Source organism: Aedes aegypti, chromosome 2 (genome assembly GCF_002204515.2).
Source record: "Aedes aegypti strain LVP_AGWG chromosome 2, AaegL5.0 Primary Assembly, whole genome shotgun sequence".
NCBI lineage: Eukaryota > Metazoa > Arthropoda > Insecta > Diptera > Culicidae > Aedes > Aedes aegypti.
The window spans coordinates 468,007,453-468,031,472 of NC_035108.1; the positions used below are offsets into that span (position 1 = coordinate 468,007,453).

Sequence of the window (24,020 nt, forward strand, 5' to 3'; positions counted from 1 at the left end):
GCAACTATTTGGAGTCGGAAATTTTCAAACAATGGTGAATACATTCCGATATAATTTCTGATAGCCTCACGTGGTCTTCTACGAAATTGCAAAAAATGTTGTACGTAACTCGTTGCAGAACGCGATTTTTACAGCACTCGTCGTAATTATCCTAAATCCTAATCTACGACACGTGCTGTAAAAATCATCATTCTGCAACTTTTTCCGTAAACTACTATTACGCAACAAATCCAACACGGTTTTTTACAGCACTTGTCGGCAAGCCTCGTTGGTTAAAACTTGTTGCGTAAACGACTATTTTACAATTTCCTAAAAGATCACTCGAAGGAATCAGAAATAACATCGGGATGCATTCACCATTATTTCACAGTTTCTAAAAATTGTTGTATAATGATGCATTACCCAACTCAAAACAGTTGCGAAATGAGAAAGCGTTGCGCAATTACTGCTTCAGAGTAGGCCGTCCCATAACAGATTGGCGTGATGAACAACAGCCTATTACGATGAGAATTTGAAAAAAAAAAGTTTCCGCTTACTCGAAGTGCAATTTTAGCAGATCTAATATCTATTATTGATCAATAACGGCGCCGGCCAAGTTCTTACAGTCGTTTGGGATGGGGAAGGAATGTTAGGGTGTAATGATTGTTGCTTCTAGAGACCGAGAATACCTCTGCATCTCCACCATCACCACGGGAAGGGTGTTTATTGATGAGAAAGGAAAAGATCTGGGAGTCACCTTTGGTCGGTGATGCGATCCATGGACAAGTTTTGTAATTTTGTCTCGAGAAGTTTTTGGTAGAAGATTTAAAAATACGTTAACATGTATAATAGAGTGGTTCAAAAAATCGTTTTTGCTCCACACCGCTCATTTGATTCAAGATCAAATTCTGAGTGTCCTCCCAAAATTTGAGCTCTTTCGGATGAAAATTAAGACTGCACAAGCCCTTCAAAATTTATATGGGAATTACTATGGGAAAAGCAAGCAAACCATTCAATCAGTCATAGTTTCAATTCAATGCATTCACAATGTAGAACAATTCAAACAGTTATTTAGGCAACAAGTTGCAAAAATATGATTTTTTCAGCACGAGTTGTACATTTATCCAACAAGCAAATTGGTTTAATACTATGACTTTAGAACAAATAAAAAAACGATTACAGATCATTGAAGATATTGTAGAAGATCATGCAAAAAGTTAATTACTGACATTTTTTTTCAAGGAAGTTTATGTGTACTTTCAAATTTGCTTGAGGCTTATAACCCCGGCCATTGAAGAAGAAAAGCATTGAAACTTTGCTACTAGACAAATAAAATTATGTTAATAAATCTTCGAGCTGTTTAGTAGAATACCTATAAGTAGATGAAAGAACCGAATTTAGTACTGTACCATTTAAATTCTAGTGGAATTAAATGGTATAGTACTAAATTCGGTTTTTTCATCTACTTAAAATTATGTGTTTCTTAGGATCCATTCACAAATTTCATAACGCTTAAGGGGGTGGGTGGGTGTCCAAGAAATATCACAGCTCATACAAAAATATCAGGATATTCATATAAAAAGCGTTACGAGGGGGTGGGTGGTTGTCAAAAATGGTCATTTTTGGAGTTATGAAATTTGTGAATAAACCGAATAAACCCCATAAGTGTTCTAGAGAATTTGAAAAATCCGTTGTAAAGCCGTAATGGATCATTAAAATAACCAAAACGGCCGCTATGGAAAGCATAGATAGCGCCACCGTAGCCTTGTGTGTTTGACAGAACAGCAATGCTGTCACAATGGTAATTCCCATATACAGTGGCGCCTTTGTTTTGATGCGGTGAGCACTGGCAAAAACTACATTCAATGATCCATTCGTCAAGCTAAGTGTTTTGATTTTTGATTTTTTTTATTTTGATTTTTTGATTTTATTTTTATTAGAATACATAAAATGTGATTTGTTAAAATTAACATATTATCTTGGAAATTTACATTATCTTTTTTCTAACATTGAAAAAAGATTGTATTGTCGAATTTGTACTTTAATTTCAACCAAAATACTAGTTTTATGGAAAATAAGCTTAGATTTTTGTCCCGAATCCCGGGATGAGCAAAATGGCCGGGAAATGGGCACTCTAGTGTGTATTCATACGATTTTTATCTGCGCTGAAAAGGCCTAAGGATAGCAGAACAAAAAGTTGTAAAATAGTGTTCAATTTGCCCTCGACAAACATTTTTTTCCATAACTGTTTCTGAGACGAGACGTAGTTTTTAATGTCGTTTTCGTTTTTAGGAACTGGGTCGGTGATCAACACATAAACAAACAAACGTCAAGCAAATTGTAGTCCGGTCGAACCTGAATTGGGTTGGGGTTGAAACTGTGATTCAGAACGGGTTGCGCCAGTTCCAACCCAGGTTCAAAAACGAATTCGACATAAGAATTCCCAAATCATCGGTTACGACCGTTATGATCGTTACGACTGACAACCGAAGGCGTTACTTTTTGATTTGCGGTCTGCTAAACGCACTCCAGTCAGTCCAGTCGAATGTTTTTGTTTTCAAATTTTCCGCGAGTTTCAATGCTGCAGGAACGCTTAAATTTACCGTTTTTGTGAAATTTTGTCCGTGATTTTGTGCAAAAAATATGTATTTAATCTGAAAACGTTAATTTACATTATTGTGCTCCATCAGTAATGAGGCGCCACACGCAGTGCCCGATCTCCAAGGAGAAAAAACACACTTCGCCGAATCTTGCATTCGTGGAACCGTTGCCGGTGACTTCCCGTGCCAGCAAACCTGATGAACGAATCGTGGCAATCTTCACTGGGCTTACCGTGGAAGTTTGTGATCCGGCCGGCATAGAAAAACTGGCCCTCGGAGGATGTTTTGGTCAGGGGACACTTTCGCGATCGTTTCCCAAGGCGATACGAGAGGGTGGGTATGAAAATAGTGGCGAATTACCGGTGGTGAGGAGAAGAGTTTTGAAACGGCGGGAAGATTGGCACCGGAAGTACGGAACGAAGGGTGACAGCAGTGCCGCGAGGGTACGTGTGTTGGAAGAGGAAGTGGAAAAGCAGCTGCAGAGTGGAGCCATTTCGCAACGGCAGTTGAAATATGCCGTGGTGGAAACGAAAGTGAATCCGTTTTCCGTTCCGGAACATTTAAGTCTCTTGTTCGAAGAATCGTTGTTTTTAGTGAGGGAATTGAAATGTTTGGAAGTGCGGACGTTTGAGGGTGTTGTTTTGTCTGAGGAAGACCTGTTGAAAAGGTTTTCAAAATTAAATAGTAATTTCCTAGCACTGTATGTGGCGTACCACTACATGAAGTCGAAAAATTGGATCATCAAAAGTGGACTCAAATTCGGTGGTGATTTCAGTAAGTATCGAAAAGTATACATATACCTAGAATCACAGGCGCGAGATACGGATAGAACAAAAATATCTGACTAGCTGACAAAGCTTAGCCCATGATTTTAAAAAATCCTAAAGAAGGTTGACGAAATAGAGAGTTCTTGTATTAAGAATTGTATACGCCAGGGCTGGAAGCAGGTCTCTTTTTGGAGACTTGGTCTCTATTTTAATTTTTCAGAGGAATGCTCTATAGACATCGTTGTGATGAATCTCTCAACCTTTTCTCGAGGAATCCAAGAAGAAATTTTTGAAAAATTAGTTGAGTAGCCGCCCAATAGTTTCCGAAGGTTTCTCTGGAGGTTGTAGGATTTTTCATCGGAGTTCAATGCATGCAGAATAAGGAAAAAATAGACTTAATTTTTTAATTACTACTATATTGGGACCGTTTGTCCTACCCACGGCTTTGAATGTGTTCGCGCTTCTGCCTAGAATATAAACTAACTGTTAACCTTGGTTTTTCTTTAGTTCTTTACCAAAAGGGCCCGCAGTTCTTCCACGCATCGTACATCGTTCTGGTGCAACCCTACCGGAACGGGGAAAGGCTTCCACAATGCAGCAGCCACTACTTGGACCATTTCGATTTCCAAGGCTTCAATCGCATTGCCGAAACCACTGCCAAAGATTTGCTCATCTTGGAAGTTCATTTCCCGTGCGATCTGGACCCAAGTGACTTTGTGGGTGGTTTGGATCGGCTGAACGAGTTCAAAGTCAGCGAAATGTTCCCGAAGCACCACAACTTAGCGGCCAATCGGATTAGTCATCAGGCAAGCACCTCGAGCTGTAAGTAGTCCAACACTAGTATCTACTTATGTCTATCACGAAGATTTTTTAACAAACAATAAGACACCCTCAAAATCCCTAGTGGGATGAATGGTTCAAGTTCATGTTCCGAAACTTCTTGGGTATTCCCGTCCGCCGGGATTCACTCCTCGCTGCTAGATGAGTTTTAGTGCACCCTGATTTGAACTGTTCGTTACACCGCCGGAGGGAACTGTGGGATGTTTGGGTAGGTGTTAATCATCAATATTGGCATTCTTTTCCACCCTAGACAGCCGCATAGACAAAAAGGCATAACAGTTAGAACAATTATCAATTTAAAACATTGTTCTGCGAAAATTAACGTACAAAGCTAAACATATTGTGTACCAGGATGTCCACCACAGTATTTGATTTTCTTTGCGCTACACGAATCAATGGTGCAGTCTTAAGCCTGAGGCTGAATAATGATGGAATTATACATATGTTATTCAGTTTAAATTGTCACCTATACGGCTTAGCGTTATGCGTTTTACACAGTGTATTCTGCACTTGTTCGCCTTTGGAGACTATAATAGAAACCTATCGGGGTTTTCACGTTTTTCATTACTACTCGAAAACTTATTCAAATAGTCTCAAGTCAGAAAAGTGAACAAACTTACTTTATCGATCCTACGTGTTTCGCAGACGAAATTCCACACGTTCCGCTCTCACCCAAGTAGATTTTTCACTTTTGGAACGTTTAATTCTGGAATTACAAAACGGCGTAAGTAAGAATTTCAACTTTCGCAACCCAACCGCTACTTTCACCGCTCCGTTGTATGGAGAGACAAAGTGACTTAACCACGAATCAAAACAAAACACTACTTGAGCCAATTTTACACTGGTAGAAAAACGTCGAAAGTAACTGAATGGAACGGCTTATCATTTTAATATAATTATTTTTGTGGGAAATAATAGAAACTACCTAGTTTTTGAACGAGAGCTGATTGTATGCAAAATTTAAGCGATGTACACGGTGAAAAAATGTTAAAAAAGTGATTCATTTTAAAACAGTTTTAGAAGACAGGTTGTGATTCTTCGTAAATAATTTTCTCAGAACCGTATGAAAGTTACTTACGTCGATTTGAAAAAGTAATCGAGACTAGTCTTTTTTGTGATGGGATTTCGAAACGCTTAATCCTGCCTAATTTGGGTAGTGGCTATCATTTGGAAAAGCACTATGCTTGCTTACGTTACATTAATTGAAATAAATCATTAAACCAATGTCTTTTCATGTAGTTAGAGGAGTTTCTGGCTTCGGCTCGCAATATCGTAACTTCTGAATAGATTCAATGAGCACTCAATGGTTTCCCATCGGGTAGATGATGAAACAGACTCAAATGGCGATGGCACATATCTCCCTAATGGCGGGGAACGTGCCTCTGGAGTCGGCCTTCAATCGGATTAGTCATCAAGCAAGTACATCGAGCTGAACGTAATTCAACACTAAACTCTATCTTTATCGCGAAGACTTTTTACCAGCAGTAAGACACCATCAAGATCCCTCTACTGGGATGGCTGATCCAAATTCATGTGCCGATACTTTTTCGGTATTCCCGTTCGTCGGAATTCGCTTCGCTCCGCCAGGTAAATTTCCGTACACTCCGATTTGAACTGTTCATCGTTGTACCACCGCAGGGAACACGTTTTGAGGGCTTCGTTCTGTTTCTGGCACTTCATCGCCATCAGGAGACCGGAATCCTTGCAGCACGTTTCGAAATCCTGCACCTCCGGGATGCATTTCTCCGTTTTGGCTCGTTCGCGCATTATTTTGGGGATAAGAACTTCCCTTTCGACCTTCCGCAGTCTTCTATCGTCGGGATCGCCTGTTGGAAGTTTGTTAGTGGAGACTTATGTAAGGCAAAAACACCGCAAATATTAGATTCGTCCAGACCTACCTAATCCGTGTGGGCCGCCTTGATTGCCGCCGATGGTGTTGACCGGCTGGTCGTGGCCACCGAATGCTTGTGCCATATTTTTGATTTGGGTGGAACACTTATATTACAATCTAACGTGACTTTTTCGTGAATGCATGCACGGATTGCACACAGAACTTGATGAAATCGCACCGATGGATTCAAAACAAACAGGAAATTTGACGTTTCTCTTTGCTGCACTGTAATTGAAAAATACCCATTTTTAGATTTATTTTACCCATATTTTACTTCGAATGCTAAAAACGTTCTAGGTATTTGGTACCTACACTGATAAAATAAACATAGTACAAGCAATTATGTCGAGGGTGTAGTTAAAAATATTTTACCACTTGATTTCAACGGAACAGGGAACATTTTTGGTTTTTTTTTTAATTTCTTCATTAGTATCATTCCAAACATTACAATAATTTCTTATATCTAGGTGTTCTGTGTTAGACAACACTATCATCCTAATTTGGTAAAATAAATTTAAGATTTTATTAACATTTTGTTAACAACAATAAGAGAAAAACAAACACGATTTCAATATACATAATCTAACTTAACCTAAATATATAACGCATTAATCGTGGCAAAAGAAGATTGTAACGATTTTTGCCTGAAATTATTAATTATATTATTTGACATTTGTTCCAATGCTTCAACATTAGATATTCTATGTAACTCATTGGTACTATACCAGGGAGGAAGCTTCAGAATCATTTTGAAAAGTTTATTTTGAATTCTCTGCAGAGCTTTCTTTGCTGTTTCACAAAGTTGTTCAATTTCAGAAGTTACACAAATTTGCAGAACACACCAACTTTCCACGACTTATCGTTTTCGAATTAAATTAAAAAGTCTCTCGGTTACTTACTTTTGCCTTTGAACAACCCTCTGAAACTCTATGTAAAATGACTGCAATGTAATAATTCTTTAACATGCAAAATTTCAAGTTATTTGTAGTTCGTCATCCAAATTTCAGCCGATTCGGACTACCAGAAGGTGAGATACAGCACCCCATTTTGTATGGAAAAACAGCATTTGGTTACTAACTTATGTCACTGACTGTATGTTTAGTTCTTTTTCATTAGAGATGCACTTGGGGATGTAAATAATAATGTTTGAAAAACGGCCAGAGTCATGATCGAGTTTATTTTATTTTGATAAGACTGTCAACCCCGTCATATTTTGGACATTATCTTCTATCTCTTAAATTCCATAGCATTGCACAAATTATAGCTAACATTCATTGATAGATCTTGTTCCAAGGGGTAGGGGAAGAGGTCCAGCAAAGCAAAGCAATCTATAGAAAATTTTGAATCGTCCATATAATAAGTTTGCATTGAGGAAGAGGGTAAAGGGCTGAAATGGCTGACAATTTGAAAAACTGTTGATACTGTTGGGCGCGTCAACCAACTATGCCACAAGGCGGGTAACCATTCTGCAGTGCAATCGGCCAACCTGAAATCAAAGTCCGTCACGACCCTATATTCTCCTTCACAACCCTACATCTCCTTCGCCTCTCTTGAACACTTTTAACTTTTGTGTCCACGAACTTGAGGTTTTTACAAAAGAGTTCCTTACAAAAATGGTTCTAATTTGGTGATGCTTGATATAGAGTTTGTACACTTTTGTGTTGTTCAGTATCTAACAAGTATTTACAATGTTCAGTTTCAAACATGTATTGAATTGATTGAGGTGCAAAAATTTTAATGTTTCAACAAATATGTGTTCAATTTAGACTTTCCATCTGTTTTCGATGACAAACGACAACAAATATCAAACAATTGTGATCAAAATTGCTATTGCAAGTTACCCCACAACACTGAGCTAACTCTTATAGTAAACACTATATGTTACGCATATATTTTTGCACTATTGGATTTTCATATAGTATTAACTTGAGGGCGGAAGAGGTAACTTCAAGTTATATGCAACGCATATGATGAGGTGCTGGAAGGAGCATGATAGTATTATATGCCAACCATTTAATATCTGCAGAAGAAAGGTGTGTACAGGTTTTATATGAAAACGCAATATATTCAAATGAAGCCCGGCGGATTGATTATATGCAAATGCAATTTGTTTTATTAATGTAACAAATAATTCGAATGTATGTTTCAAATATTAATAACAAGGTGTTTTTACTGCATATTCAAGTTTTATTATTTTTATTTCAACATTCACACCAATTTTATTTACATATATAATTATATAATAAAAAGCATGTTTTGCCATGGGGCCTTCCTTAGCCGAGTGGTTAGAGTCCGCGGCTACAAAGCAAAGCAATGCGATTCCCGGTCAGTCCAGGATCTCTTCATAATGGAAATTTCCTTGACTTCCCTGGGGCATAGAGTATCATCGTTCCTGCCACACGATATACTCTCAGTTAATAACTGTGGATGTACTCATTAGAACACTAAGCTGAGAAGCAGGTTCTGTCCTAGTGAGGACGCAATGCCAATAAGAAGAAGATGTTTTGCCATAGCTTGGCATGGGAGACACTTTCGCTGATATGGTAAATCTCTTCCAAGGAAACTAGTGTGATGTTCAATTGGCTTTGCCGACCGGAAGAAAAATCTCGAATCTATCGTGGAGGAATAAAATGTGTTTTATTAGAATTCCGTCTATTATCCGAACTACTGATAAAATATTTACCTTTGAAAATACTTCTACTGGATTTGATGTTTTATGTCGTTTGTACTTGTCTTCCAATTTAGAAAAAGTTACGAATCTAGGAAATAGATTTCTAAATATTAGCTGTCTTAAATTTCCTTGTATTTTAATGATTTAATCACCTTTTAAAAGAAGTCAAGAATGTATAACACAACTTTACGTACAAACGCTCCATTTTTCCTACTGACATCTCGATCATATTTCTTACAGCGCATACCAGCATATAACATTTAACGAGGCAGTCTGTTTGGAAAATTTAAATGCGAAGCATATACCAGGTAAATGCTTGCGGCATATGATACATGTATGAACCCAGCATCTTCAATGTTTATTTGACCCTTGTTGTATTCTAATAGCTTAACGAATGATGAGTATAGGAGTGTTTTTGGAATGTACGTGTAGCGCAGAAGCTATAGCTTATATGAAATTTCTGATAGAATAACCTGTTCAATTTATTTCAGTGAAGGGTAGTCAAAAACGTTATTGAATTATTATAGTGTTTAAGCATCAAATTATCATAAGTTTTATATTGACAATTTGTACACTACTAAGTACTGTAACTGATAGCTAATGCCTTGAATGACATATTTCTATTGGTTGTGTGGTACGAGGAACGTTTTTCAGCATTACATTCATACAATCCAACAAGTGATATGATTTTCTCCTCCAGCAAACTAACCAAAAATGAAATAATATCTAAACCCTTGCTAAAATCTTCTGTTATATACCTATGGTCAATAAATGGCGGAATAAATTATAATAATTTAACTCAATGCTGAACGAAACGACAATTCGGTTACATGTCGAAGTGTTGCAAGTTTCACTCCTGTTGCAAGTTACCCCGTTTGACGGTAGTTTATTACTAGTCTATTCGTGATCTAAGGTAAAGCTAAAAGACGATGGTGGAGCTGTTCTAGATTGGCGATTCCTGCCTAAGTATTTTTGAAAGTACAGTCAAAACTCCATGAGTCAATATCTGAAGGAACCATCGACTCATGGAAATATCGAGTGATGGAACAGAAATGACAGTTGTTTGAAAGGGCCATCAAAGTAATAATGTAATTTAGATTTTAGTATGATTCTATGAATCGATATCGAGTCATGGAACATCGACTAATAGAGGATTGACTTTAATAACATTAGAAGAAAGATCATCACAATCATCAACTGATAAGATTTTGGCAATTCAAAACATTCGCAACATAATTCCACATTCAATCGCCAATCTGGTGTGACCAAAAATCTCTCAGCTGAAGAAGCTGAAAAAAGGCATGATCTCAGTTGGGATGGTATGCCATAAAGAAAAAAAAAAGAAGCGGAATGATGAGGGTGAACTGTAGAAAAAAAGTTGTTTCTTGTTTAATCTCTCATGAAAAAAAAAAAACATTGATCAGCTTGACCCAATTCCCGCACCTTATTATGTAAAGGACATTTATGTGATTATCGTTTTTATATTCTATATTACATTAATTGAAATTCAAACTAAGAAAACTTAAACAATTATAGATTTATTACAAAATCGTATTGATTGATAGGAGTCTGCAATCAACTTTCATTACGAACCTATATAAATGAACAATCTAAATGCTCCTCACAGCTCCTAAATATCAATACTGTACATTTGTTTCATGAACATATGTATTATCCTGACAAAACTACAATTTTCTTTTCAAATTTTCAAAATATTTTGTCCAAGAAAATTATTCCGTTTTTGTCACGGTTCCGTTTTTGTCAACTGAAAATTGCCGATCGTGTTGATAAAAACGGAACATACCTGTATTACAACAGCTAGTCCATAGGGCTCAGCATAAAAAGCATTCTCTCTCTTTCACTCTACTATGAAATTAGTAAACAACAAGGCCAGTAAACGTCAAAATCTCATACATAATCAAAACAGTGCAAAGCCCCATATTGGTACAACATACAACATGGCTGACCTGAAAATTTGTTTGAATATCAAAAGCTTGTTCTTAAGACAAAGTTTTGATTTTTTTTATTAATAAGGGGATAGAGACATTTTACATATTTGTTACATTTGGCTTGAATGCCCTCAAAGTGATTTTTGAAAGAGAAAAAGTGGATACGAGTAACTGACACTGAAGAAGACTGCAAGTGGTAGTCGAAATACGCGTATCTGTCAAAGATAAGCATTTAGGAGCGGAATTAAAAGGTATACGGTACTCCATCTACTTTTAAGTTTCTCTATTGAGATTCTGCTCAGAGGATTCGAACATTAATTAAAGATTTTTGAAAGTTAAATTCTTATCTAGCATGAGCCCTAGATACTTAACTTCATCTGACCAATTTATTGGAACCCCTCTCATCGTGACAACATGTCTACTTGATGATTTCAAATAAAGAGCTTTTGGTTTATGTGGGAATATTATTAGTTGAGTTTTGGAAGCATTAGGAGAAATCTTCCATTCTTGCAAGTACATATGAAGAAAAAATATCCAAACTTTTTTGCAATCGACTACAGATGACACGCCGGCTTCGTCCTTTGGCGGAGAGGCCTGTGTCATCCGCAAACAAAGATTTTTGACATCCCTGAGGTAACTCACGTAAGTAAGATGTGAAAATATTGTATAATATTGGTCCCAAAATGCTGCCTTGAGGAACACCAGGAAGTCTTTCAGACCTGGAGTTCTGATAATTAACCTGAAGTGTATGCTTTGACAGATAACTTTGAATTATTCATACAAAGTATATTGGTTTAATTCTACAATCAAGCCTTCATGCCAAATACTGTCGAATGCTTTTTCTATGTCTAGAAGAGCAAGACCAGTAGAATAGCCTTCAGATTTGTTGGAACGGATCAAATTCGTTACACGTTAATGTTGATGAGTGGTCGAATGTCCATGGCGGAATCCGAACTGTTCATTGGCAAAAATTGAATTTTCGTTGATGTGGGCCATCATTCTGTTCAAAATAACCTTTTCAAAAAGTTTACTGATTGAGGAAAGCAAACTGATTGGGCGATAGCTAGAAGCTTCTGCAGGATTTTTGTCTGGTTTTAAAATTGGAACAATCTTAATATTTTTCCATTTGTCAGGAAAATATGCTTATTGAAAACATTTGTTGAATACCGTGGACGTACCATATTTGACGCGGTTAAGAAAATTCTAAATTCAAACATTTGTCAAATCGCCAAAATTTGTCCGATTTTGTTGAAATTTGAAGCTATACTAACTCAACTATTATAAAATTAGGGAAAAATCAGTAAAAATATATCAACCGTTTTTTTTTCTTCATGTTTTAATGACTTTTTTTTTTTTTTTTTACTTAATCATTTATTTAGCAGGCTCAAGCGCCCTTAGGCATTACGGAGCCGGATTGAAAGGATTTATTTACAAAATCATATTTGTTTCTTATAGAACTAAGTTAGTTTTGGGGAACCGTAAAACTCGCGGTTTGGTCGAGGTTAAGGAATACAATCATTTTTGGAAGGGATGGGAATTTTGGTTTACTTGTTGATTTTCAACAGCAGCATGTTGTTGAGGCGTTATTGCTGCTGGTCAACGCAGAGTGGACATGACGACAACCTGTAACGGTACAAACAAACGGGTTTCGAGGGAAACAAGGTGGACATCCAAAAAACGGGAAGGGGTATACGAGGAGGACAAGCGGAACAAAAGGCATATTATCAAACAAAAACGTCGATTTGCTTCAAAAACTTGTAAACAAGTAACATGTAGTCAAAGTCCAGTCTACCCAACACATCTCTAATGTCTTCCTTGTCTGGTTTTCCTCGGGCCCTGAGAGATGTACATAGATTTGATCTGGCAATTTCGTATTCGGGGCAGTACCAGACAACATGGTTGATGTCTTGGTAACCAGCTCCACAACCACATCGATTATTGTCTGCGAGCCCTATTCGATAGAGATGCGAGCCTAACGAGTAGTGGTTGGACATCAGCCGACACATTATTTTGATAAAGTCGCGACTCATGTTCATCCCTTTAAACCACGACTTCTTTGATACCTGCGGGAGAATGGAATGTAACCACCTGCCCAAATCCCCTTTATCCCATTTTTGTTGCCAACTGAGCAAGGTCTGCTGACGAGCAATTGTAAAAAATTCTTCAAAGGCGATTTGTCGATCATAAATATCGCCTTCCATAGCGCCCACCTTGGCGAGTGCGTCCGCTTTCTCATTGCCCGGAATCGAGCAATGCGAGGGGACCCAAACCAAGGTGATGGTATGATTCGACAAAGCACTCAATTTAGATCGTATTTCACGGAGAAAATACGGGGAGTACTTTACCGGCCTCATTGAACGTATAGCCTCGATGGAGCTGAGACTATCCGTAAAAATGAAATATCGATCAGAAGGAAGAGAGGCAATTCGCTCTAATGCATAGTGTATAGCCGCTAATTCTGCGACGTATACTGAACAAGGGTTCTGAAGTTTGTGGGCGGCGCTATGAAATTCGTTGTATACACCAAATCCAGTGGAATCATTTGTTTTTGACCCGTCAGTATAAAACGTTCTGTTGCTGCTGACCTGGCCGAACTTGTTTGCAAAAAATAGTGGTATGACCTCCGATCGGAGCCGATCTGGAATTCCATGGGTTTCTTGCCTCATGGTCAGATCAAAACCTACAGTGGAGTTGGAGAGATTTGGGAAGCAACTACGATTGGGAGCATTCAAAGAAGGGTTAATCTCCAGACTCATGTACCAGTAGTACAGTGTCATGAATTTTGTTTGAGGATTTCGTTCGATTAGCTTTTCAAAATTTTCAATAACCAATGGGTTTAATACCTCACAGCGGATGAGGAACCGGAGGGACAATTCTGCGAAACGATCTGATAAAGGAAGGACTCCTGCTAATACTTCTAAACTCATTGTATGAGTCGAGTTCATACAGCCTAACGCGATTCGAAGACAGCGATACTGGATACGCTCAAGCTTCAGAATGTGTGTTTTCGCGGCGGATTGGAAACAAAAGCTACCGTATTCAAGGACCGAGAGGATTGTAGTGCGGTATAACATTATCAGATCGTCCGGGTGGGCTCCCCACCATGTTCCGGTCAGTGTGCGCATGAAGTTGATTCGTTGTTGGCATTTCTGATACAGATACTTAATGTGCTTTCCCCAAGTGCATTTGGAATCGAACCAGACCCCAAGATACATATGTGAAAGACCCTGAGTTAGTTCCTTACCAGGGTTGTTAACGTTAATCAACGATTAACGCCGTTTCGTTGATTCGTTAACGTGAATTGTAACGATTAACGAATTTTCCGTTAATTTTTTTGAGCAGTTGGTTAACGATAACGTTAACGTGTAGCGTTGATTTAACGTCAACGACTTCGTTATTTCTTACGTTAACAAAGGCCGGTCTACTGAGTACCTAGCCGCAGTCCAAAAAAAATACTACCCGTAGTTATTCAAAGCACGAGCGTGGTTCTGTTAATGGTGACGAAAACTGCAAGTGCTCAACATTGGCATATCAAATTTCAGCATGTGCGAGTTAGGATTACCAGAGGACCAAAGTACAATTGAAAATGCACTGAATAAAACAAGTCGGTGTTAATACCAAGAAATAAGGTTTATTAAGAACATAACAATAAGAGTCATCTTATGAAAAAAGATATCTTCAGTTTTAGTTTTGCCTCATTTAGGATTGCCTCTGGAGTATCGAAATAATTCGATTGATAGGGTAAGTGTACCAGTTATGGACATAGTGGTTCCCTATTTCGCCATACGTGATAACTTTCATGTCTTCAAATTTTGAAATTTTTTGTGTGTTTTAGTAGTTAGATTTAAGGTATATTTTGATGTTCAAGCATTCAAAAAGACTTAAAATGTGAAAGTTATCAAATTGTCCCCTATGGTCAAATAGGGAACCACTATGGCCATAACTGGTACACTTTCCCTGCTTCAAAATTTCTTTCTTCGTTTAGTAATCTGAAAACCTGCTTGACGACCTGTTTGTAGTCGACTAGGTGAAGTAGTTCTTTGCTGGAGAGTGGAAAATTAAGCTCGCTTCCAGCGCTTCCAATGCGTATCGGTAGAGCGACGAGATGAATCAGCCTGTCCTATATCCTGGATGCGATTACTACTGATCTCTGGATTTTGACTTCAGCAACATATTTTTAATGAGGATAGGGCAGGTGCAAAATCACAGACGTAATTCGTACAACACTCTTCGGAAGAATAGATGACATTGATACCAAAGCATTAGATTTTTTTCACAATGTGAACTTTGATGTTCAACAGATTTTCCTTGGATACGAAGGTTTCATAGAAACGATGTGTATATGGAAGTAACAACTAATTTTCATAGCAGCTGCAGGCGAAATATGTGATCAACGATGAAATTAGAGTTGTCCGTTGACGTTGAATCAACGCAACCCGTTGACGTTGACGCTAACAGCAACAAAAATCAACGCAACGGCGTTTACGTTGATCCACATCGAAATTAACGTTAACGGCGTTAACCGTTGATTAACGTTAACAACCCTGTTCCTTACCCATGATTTGAAGCCCCAACTGTGCTGGGACATGCTTCTTAGAAAAGACAACCGACTCAGTTTTCTCCGGAGAGAATTCGATACCCAGCTTTAAAGCCCAAGTAGACAAATTGTCTAGAGTATCTTGCAGTGGTCTTTGCAAATCATCCGCCCCTGGTCCTGTTACGGAAACAACGGCATCATCTGCAAGCTGTCTTAGCGAGCAATTTTCCACGAGACAATCATCAATGTCTCTGACATAAAAATTGTAAAGAAGGGGGCTTAAGCATGAGCCCTGGGGGAGACCCATGTAACTAATTCGTGAAGCTGTTCAGGTACCGTGAGAAAAGCTCATACGTTTCTCAGACAACAAATTGTACAAATAGTTGTTGATTAATGGTGAAAGCCCACAGTCGTGGAGTTGGTCTGAAAGGACATCTATGCATACTGAATCAAAAGCTCCCTTAATGTCCAAAAAAACCGATCCCATTTGCTCCTTTTGAGCATAGGCCAGTTGGATTTCTGTTGAAAGAAGTGCAAGACAGTCGTTCGTTCCTTTGCCTCTGCGGAAACCAAATTGCGTATCTGATGGCTGTACCGTGTGAATTGAAATCACCTACGATCAACCGTGGGGCTGGCATAGCGCAGCAGATGGCTGTAAGCTCTCTGCGAGATATCCTGGCACTAGGCGGTAGATACGTACTTGCTATGCTAAAGCTTTTTCCTCGTATAGTAACCTGACATGCAACTACTTCAGTGCCTGTCATCGGGGGAAAATCAATTCTATAAAAGGAGTGGAGCTTGTTGATCCCCAATAATACCCCTCCATAACCATCCCTACGATCTTGGCGAATAATGTTGAAATCGTGGAAAGAGAGATTCTTATCAGAAGTTAGCCATGTTTCACTGAGAGCAAATACGTCACAGCGTGTGCTGTGAACTAAATACTTAAACGCTTCAATATTTTTAGAAATGCTTCTGCAATTCCACTGTAGGATTTCGACCATATCCCCGACCTCATTGGATGTATTATCCATCGAAAGATATGAACGATTCAAGAATCGGCCATTTTGAAGCCAGTCGCTTCAGAAGAGGTTTTATGAAAGAAAGTGCCTTACTAATAAGGTTTCTTATTGCGGGAGAGACTTCCATTACTTCGAAGATGATTTCCACAATCCCGGAAAGCGTTATTTTGTCGGAAGTTTCGACATGTTCTTGTCGAGATGTGAAGATGTTTGTTTGTTGGCTTTCCGAGCGAAAAACTGGGACATCTGGGGTTTTAGATGATCCCGGAAGTGAAGGAAAATCTCCAGGTTTGAATTTAAAACCTGGGGGGGTAACTTTAGTGGTATTTCCGTCACTTCTTGACTTTTTCAGGGAGAGTCGAGAATTCTGTTGAGCAACAGGAACATGAGAAGGCTGCTGACGGTGCCTTCGTGATATAGCTCGCTTTCGCTTTGTTCCTGTTTGTATAACATTATATTCTTCACCCGCCTCAGAGTCAGAGCCTTGGTCATCATCAGGCAGGGTAGTAAAGAGGTTGTTACTAGCGATAGAGTGGGCTGGTGGAACAACAGTCGGTGCGATCTTCTTTAGCATTTCTGCGTAAGATTGCTTTGACCGTTGTTTTAGAGAGCGTATCTGATGTTTCTCCCGCTCTATAAACTTCGGGCATGCAGTGAGCTCATGTGGAGCTTGACCACAGCATGAACACTTGGGATCAGAACTGCAGGCACCCTGCACATGTAGCTCACCGCATTTTGCGCACCGTGGCTTGTTACAGCAGAAAGGTGATGTATGACCAATTTGCTGGCACTTATCACAGTGCATCACCGTCGGTTTATAGAGGCGAACGGGCAACCGAAGTTTCCCGATCACCAAGTAATCCGGAAGCGCCGATCCAGAGAAAGTTACACAAAACGAATTCGACGGCTGTTTTGTGCCATCAGGAGCCACCTGGTTCATTTGTCTGGCATCAAGTATGGCGACTGGAGGGACGGCACGGTTTTTAAATCCTCCAACACCAGATTTGATGTCAGCGCAACTCAAAAACGGTTCGGTGACCACTCCTGCGATCTCAATTTCTCGACTTGGAAGGTATACTCTGTACTCCATCGAGAAGAGTTTGTAGGCAACAATCTTATTGGCCTGTTCACGATCACTAACCGTGACACGCAATTTGTCACGACTAGGAGCATCTACTGATTCGATGCCCCGAAACGACTTTGCCAGATCTTTTTCTATTTGCAATTTGTTCAATGGTTTGCCTTTGGGCCGAAAGAAAACCAGAAAGGGACCCTTAGATCCGGGTGGATAGGCTTTTAGGCGGGGGGTCGCTTCCTTAGCAGTACCAGAAGAGGAGGAGAGCACCAGGGGTTGGTTTACATTACGCGTATTGGAGGAGGTATCCATCGGCACTTGAGTACAGGCCAAATGTTCATATGACGGAGATTCAATCGATTCACCATCTTCCGAGGGGATAGGGCTAGATGAACCGTTTGTACGGGATGCATATCCTTGCGGGGTGATAGGGAGGGTGGCTGAGACTTCGTTGGTCTCCATTTCCGTGATATTCTGCGGAATCGATGTTAGAACGACATTTGATCGGTTTGGATTTGATTCATCATCCGAGGAAATTTCGTATTGCGACTGACCCCCGCCTTCATCGTTTGGTTCCATTGTGGGGTGAGATTACCCCACCAGGAAGAATTCAAAATCGTGTGTGCAATCAATTTTTAGCACCCAGCAAATAGATTTTGAACAATATTTACACTTAAAAATAATAATAATAACGAAATAAAGAACTACTTATTGTAAAATTTAAAGTGCGGTTAAGTTCGTTCGCACTTCAGGTGAATCAATCACCTCAAAACAAAAAAAAAAAGAAAAAAAAAGTTGAACCAAGAAAAATATAATAATAATAATACTAATAGTAATAGCAGAGGTAGACAAATTTACCTTTAGGTGAATTAATCACCAAAAAAAAAAAGATGAGGAAAAAAAATATTTACAAAAAAAAAAAAAAAAAAGTTCAATAAGAAAATGAACGCAAAAAGGCAACTATACACTGGTAGGTGAGTTGATCACCGGCTAGCGTCGAGAAGGAAGATAGGCGGGCAGACGAAAGAGATCGGCAGAACGAAATAAATACCTATTCATCCAATGTGACCGACTGGCTTCTCTGCACTGCTGTTGTTTTTCGTAAACACGTGCAGATCCGCCGATGGATGTATTGTCCGGGACTTGCTGTTCGAAACGATAGGCACCCGGTAGGCAACACAGCAACTTGATGGTTTGAGGCCTCTTCTGTGCTGCTGTTGCTGATGATGATAATGGTGATGATGATGGCAAATATGATGATGACGGGATGGCCTTCGGTAAAGCTGGACAGTCCAACCAATAGGCTAGGCTAAGGCTGGCTGCTTCCGTGATCCGAAACGCGGATGATCGGTTATTTCAACTGAAATTGTAACACCGTAAAAAACCACGCAACGCGAGGAGAAAAAACGGTTCACTTCGCAGTGAAATCAATTTGCTTCGAACTATAGAGAAACTGCGCAAAACACAACCGATACTGGCTAGCGTTCGGAAAGAAATGTTTTAATGACTTTATGTGTAAAATATTAGGTTCATTAATTGACGCATCAGTTCTTCAATGTGCCTAATTTGACGCACTATGTTCCTAATTTGACGCACTAAAAATAATTGCAAAAGTTTAAAATTTACAAGAGTTTTAGTATTCAATAGTTCAATTAACTGAAAAAAGCGCTTTATAGTGAACATAAAAGTTAGATCTTTTGGAAAAAGTTTTTAATTACGTAATCCGGTAGTACTTTTGCTGTGCGTTCAGTTAAAGTGTAGAAAATAAAATTGGCGATTGAGTTCAATCCATTGTCAAACATTATTGTTTAGTTTAATGTGTTTTCGTCGTGATATCAAACAAGAGAAAGGTTTGAATACTAAGTTGCGCTGGAACAGGGAAGAAAGTTGCACAAAAAAAAAAAAATTAAAAAAAGAAAAATTGGTTAAAAATTAGAACGAAAACAACCGGTTCCAAAATTGGCCGTTTGAGAATCTTCATTACTTATAACACGTAAACTACGCCTACTATTCTCATGTTCTATGGAAACCTTCTGAACCGCGGGACAAATATGCGTACAACATACGGCAATATGGGCCTCGAAAACGATCGAGAAACATATATGGGGCCATCCATTAAGTACGTCATGTTATTAGGAGGAAGGGGGTGTTCTGCAAGATGTGACGAATCATACAATTTTTTCAAGGGTTCCATATAAAAAGTGTGATGTAGGGCGGATAGGCGGTGTTGTGAAAATGGTATGTTTTTGTGACACGTATCTCATGGACACCTCCTATTGTATAAATTTTACTAAACCAACCATTGAACCAACACCTCATCTCCTGACGTGATTCATTAAAGCTTCCTTGAAACATTAGGGGACGTCCATAAAGCTCTCTAAATTTTACCATTTTTAACACCTCTCCACCTTGGCTACATTTTTTGTATGAAAAGTGAGAATATTTTGTATGAATCGTTGCTTTTCCCTGAACCCCCTCCTCTCCCTAAAATCGTTACATAATCTATGGATGACCCTTTACATGTGATTACATAAAGCATTGGGTTGTTTCGCGGACGTATTTTTTTAATGCAAGCACCAAAAATATTTATTTGGCTATTTTCGATCCAATAAAACATGCTGAACAAAATAGCAAATAATAAGGAACATTGTGTGCCTAACTTGACGCACAAGATTTTCATACAAAAATATGTCTTAAAGCTTAGAAATAGAAAAATGTCGACGTCAATTTATGAATAAAATAATATTACTGACTGTTGTTGATGATACTGCTGTAAAACAGCACCATATTTTTACGAAAATTGATCAACAATATTTAGCGCATTCACTAAGGAATGAAAAAATTGACGCATTGTCGGATGCATTTTCAAATAGATTTTATTTTTTGCCTATTATTAATCAAAAATAAACTTTTTTCGATTAGAATTCTTCAATAACATTTAAATAAAGATTAAGCCATAAATTATCGAGTGCTAGTCTGAACTAGAATTAATTCATGATAACATTAATTAGAAAATGCGTCAAGTTTGGACCCGCGTCAAATATGGTACGTTCACGGTATATCAACTAAAAATGATAAGCTACTTTCTGGAAGTTTCTTGATGAGGATGTAGAAAATTCCATCACCGCCGGGAGCTTTCATATTTTTTATTTTTTTAATAATAGTTCTCACTTCTTCGAAATCAGCCTCACAGGCATTTTCGAAAACGTTCTCTTGATTGAGAATATTTTCGAACTCCTGAGTAACTTCATTTTCAATTGGACTAGTAAGTCCTAAATTAAAATTGTGCGCACTTTCAAACTGCATAGCAAGTTTTTGAGCTTTTTCGCAATTAGTTAGTAATAATTTGTTTTCCTCTTTCAATGCTGATATTGGCTTCTGAGGTTTTTTTTTTTTCAAAATTTTAGATAATTTCCTGGCTTAGAGCCAGGGTCCAATTGAGAAATCTTATTTTCAAAATTTTTGTTTCCTTAACAGTGCAAAACGTTTCTTGATTTCTTTCTGCAAATCCTGTCATATAATTTTCATAGCTGGATCGCGGGTGCGTTGAAATTGCCTTCTCCTCACATTTTTAAGACGGACCAAGAGTTTAAGGTCATCGTCTATAATCACGGATTCAAATTTTACTTCACATTTAGGAATTGAAATGCTCCTGGCTTCAACAATGGAATTTGTTAAAGTTTCAAGAGCATTGCCAATATCAAGTTTTATTTCTAAAGAAATGTTAGCATCAAGATTAGAGTCAGTATGAGTTTCACATATATTCCAGTCGGCTCGAAAACAATTGAAATTGGAGCTGGTAGGATTGAGAATCGCTTCATGGGATATTTGAAATGTAACAGGGACATGATCAGAATCGAAATCAGCATGAGTAATCAGTTGGCTACAAAGATGACTAGAGTCGGTTAATACCAAATCAATCGATTTGGATGGATTTCTAGAAGAGGAAAAACATGAAGGGCTATCAGGGTATTGAATTGAGAAATATCCTGGAGAGCACTCATCAAATAAGATTCTGCCGTTGGAATTACTTTGAGAATTATTCCATGACCGATGTTTGGTATTAAAGTCACCAATGACAAAAAAATGACTTATTGCGAGTCAATTTTCGCAAGTCAGATTGGAGCAAATTAACTTGCTGTCGAGAGCATTGAAAAGGCAAATAGGCAGCTATGAAAGTATATTTACCAGACTGTGTTTCAACAGAAACACCTAAAGTTTCAAAAACTTTAGTTTCAAATGACGAAAACAGTTGACGGCGCCTATGAATGATGTTTGAAACTCCCCCACATGCCCCATCAAGTCGATCATTACGATAAACAAAAAAGTTAGGATCTTTTTTAAGTTTGGATCCAGGTTTTAAATATGTTTCAGTAATAACTGCTATATGCACGTTATTAGCTGTAAGAAAATTAAACTGCTCGTCCTCTTTACCATTCAAAGAACGAGCATTCCAATTTAAAATATTTAAATGATTATTTATTGGATCCATTAGACAAACGTTATCCAATAACAATTTGATTAGTAAATTTTACACCAACTTGGACTGCTTCAGTCATAGTGGTGGCTTTGAACATTGCATCAATCATTAATTCAATTGTTCAGTTAGAAAATTAAAATCAGAGGCAGACATATCACTTGAAGTGGGTACCGTAAAACGGGGTAACTTTGATAGTTTTTTCGAAGAAAACTTGAATATTTATGCATGCTGTTTCAAAGAATTATAATTTATATTTTTAAAACAAGTACTGGTATCCTAACTATCGATTGCAGTTGATAGATTGCCAAGAGATTTATTCTGAATGGATATATAATTTTTCATATCATCGAAAGTCGGTTTTCTGTTTTGGGGTAACTTTGATAGTCGAACAAAATTGAATGGATTACGGAACATTTATAGGGCGTTGCATACCTCTAGGCGTTTAACGCTATATGGAAATTTCTGACTTCGATTACAAAAATGGTCCCAGTTTGTAAAAATGGTATTCGCTAAGAGATTTGAGACCGAATTCATGTTCTACTACAACTAGGCTGTTAAGGATAAGTGACGAATTCATTATGGCTTCATCAAATAGTGATCGTAGAACAGATTGTTTGTGAGCTTTTAAAAAATGCTAAAATCTCACAAATTTTTAATTATTGTATATACATCCTCAAATGTACTTGATTTCAACGAAAATAGCTTTGACGCGAAGAGTCATACTTATGCTTTTCACTTTTGCATTCGTTTTGCTTAACTGATTAACAGAAACTTTGTTATTTCGTTTAGTATGTTGTGGGTCTCGAACTATCAAAGTTACCCGCATTATCAAAGTTACCCCGTTTTACGGTACATTTGATGATTTTCCGTTAGAATTTTCGGGGGTTTTTCCATTTGATTTGAAACAAGTAGAGTGGGTACTAGAGTGATGCAAATTTGGAAATGTTTGCTCCCCTATGCTTAAACGATTTTAATTATGGTAAATAGCATCCTCCCAAAGTTTGAAGTGATTCGGAAGAAATTTGACTGTGCACACGCCATTTGAAGTTTATATGGAGATTACTATGGAAAACGCCAATCTTTTGTGTTAAGCCCCCTATCTCTTCGTCATAATATTTTATGGAAAAGTGAACAAATTCTTCTAATGTGAAATCCTCCCAGCTACAACTTTGCCGAAGACCACTTTTTGATTGGACCTCAGGATAAATTGTTATTCATCATCATAAAGTTGGTTTGCATGTAGCATGCTTCACCAACTGTTCGGCAGGCAACAGTGGTGCTCCTGGCGGAAAGAATAGATCAAAGTAATCCAGGCTACTATGTTCAATTCGCGTCTACGAAGGTAATTACCACAGTTGACCCTATGCGTGAAGCTCCGATTATTTTACATGGCAAAGCATAGGAAGTCAATTTTCAAATGCTTCTAAAAAATTCAAAACACTTTTTAATTAAATTCTGTTAAGTGTACGGGGTTAGACTATTGATCAACTCTAGAATCAGCAGCATATTGAGAAAAAAATATAAAACTCAAAATTATATGCCTATAATGTAGCCCATCAAAAGTATATCAACATATACTGAAAAGATTTTAAATAACTATTGTAGTTAATTTTATATGAGCATTTGAAATTTCGCTTCCTATACCTTGCCGGGTAAAATTTTCGACGCTTCACGCATCGAGCAAACTTTTCCCAGATGGCAGCACCGTACCTTCGTTTACTCGAATAGCATAAAAGCAGTGTTGCTCTGAAAGTAATTGAATGATCATCTCAGCATGATTTAGACTTTGTTATCAAGAATAACAATTTATCCTTACGTCCCATCGAAATGTTGTCTTCAGCAAAGTTGAAGCGGGGAAGTTTTCACATGAGATGAGTGTGTTCACTTTTCCATAGATTATTATGACGAGCAGTTAGAGAAATGAACACAAAATGTATGCCTTTTCCATAGTCATTTCCATGTAAACTTCAAATAGCGTGTGCACAACCAAATTTCTTCCGAATCACTTCAAATTTTGGGAGGATCATTTTCATCATAATTGACATCGTTTAAGCATAGGGGAGCAAATACTTCAAAATTTGCATCAGTTTAGTGGGTACTCATAGTACGAATAGAGGAGGATTTCAAATTACCTGCTACGATATCGGCAAAAGATTTTCCGTGGCTAGATACATTCGAAAGGTTAAGGTTGCGCCAGTTCCAACCTAGG

General features: G+C 38.1%; 2 protein-coding genes across 2 annotated transcripts; one reads left to right on the plus strand and one right to left on the minus strand.

Moving 5' to 3' along the window:
* The first annotated feature begins 2,410 nt into the window (after window positions 1-2,410).
* Window positions 2,411-4,249, plus strand: LOC5568088 (tRNA-splicing endonuclease subunit Sen2). Its single transcript, XM_001651976.2, has 2 exons — window positions 2,411-3,353; window positions 3,854-4,249. Exons 1-2 carry the CDS (start codon window positions 2,672-2,674, stop codon window positions 4,174-4,176), a joined length of 1,005 nt encoding a protein of 334 aa, XP_001652026.2. The 5' UTR covers window positions 2,411-2,671; the 3' UTR covers window positions 4,177-4,249.
* A 1,373-nt stretch (window positions 4,250-5,622) lies between these two features.
* LOC5568087 (COX assembly mitochondrial protein homolog) lies at window positions 5,623-6,285 on the minus strand. Its single transcript, XM_001651975.2, has 2 exons — window positions 6,085-6,285; window positions 5,623-6,012 (listed from the first exon to the last, which is right to left on the minus strand). Exons 1-2 carry the CDS (start codon window positions 6,158-6,160, stop codon window positions 5,693-5,695), a joined length of 396 nt encoding a protein of 131 aa, XP_001652025.1. The 5' UTR covers window positions 6,161-6,285; the 3' UTR covers window positions 5,623-5,692.
* Between the last annotated feature and the right edge of the window lie 17,735 nt (window positions 6,286-24,020).

Bases quoted from the DNA above. Each gene is read 5' to 3' on its own strand.
- LOC5568088 (XM_001651976.2), top strand. From the start codon at position 2,672: ATGAGGCGCCACACGCAGTGCCCGATCTCCAAGGAGAAAAAACACACT. The intron at 3,354-3,853 runs GTAAGTATCGAA...GTTTTTCTTTAG, and splicing joins CAAATTCGGTGGTGATTTCA to TTCTTTACCAAAAGGGCCCG.
- LOC5568087 (XM_001651975.2), bottom strand. From the start codon at position 6,160: ATGGCACAAGCATTCGGTGGCCACGACCAGCCGGTCAACACCATCGGC. The intron at 6,013-6,084 runs GTAGGTCTGGAC...AACTTCCAACAG, and splicing joins AGGCGGCCCACACGGATTAG to GCGATCCCGACGATAGAAGA.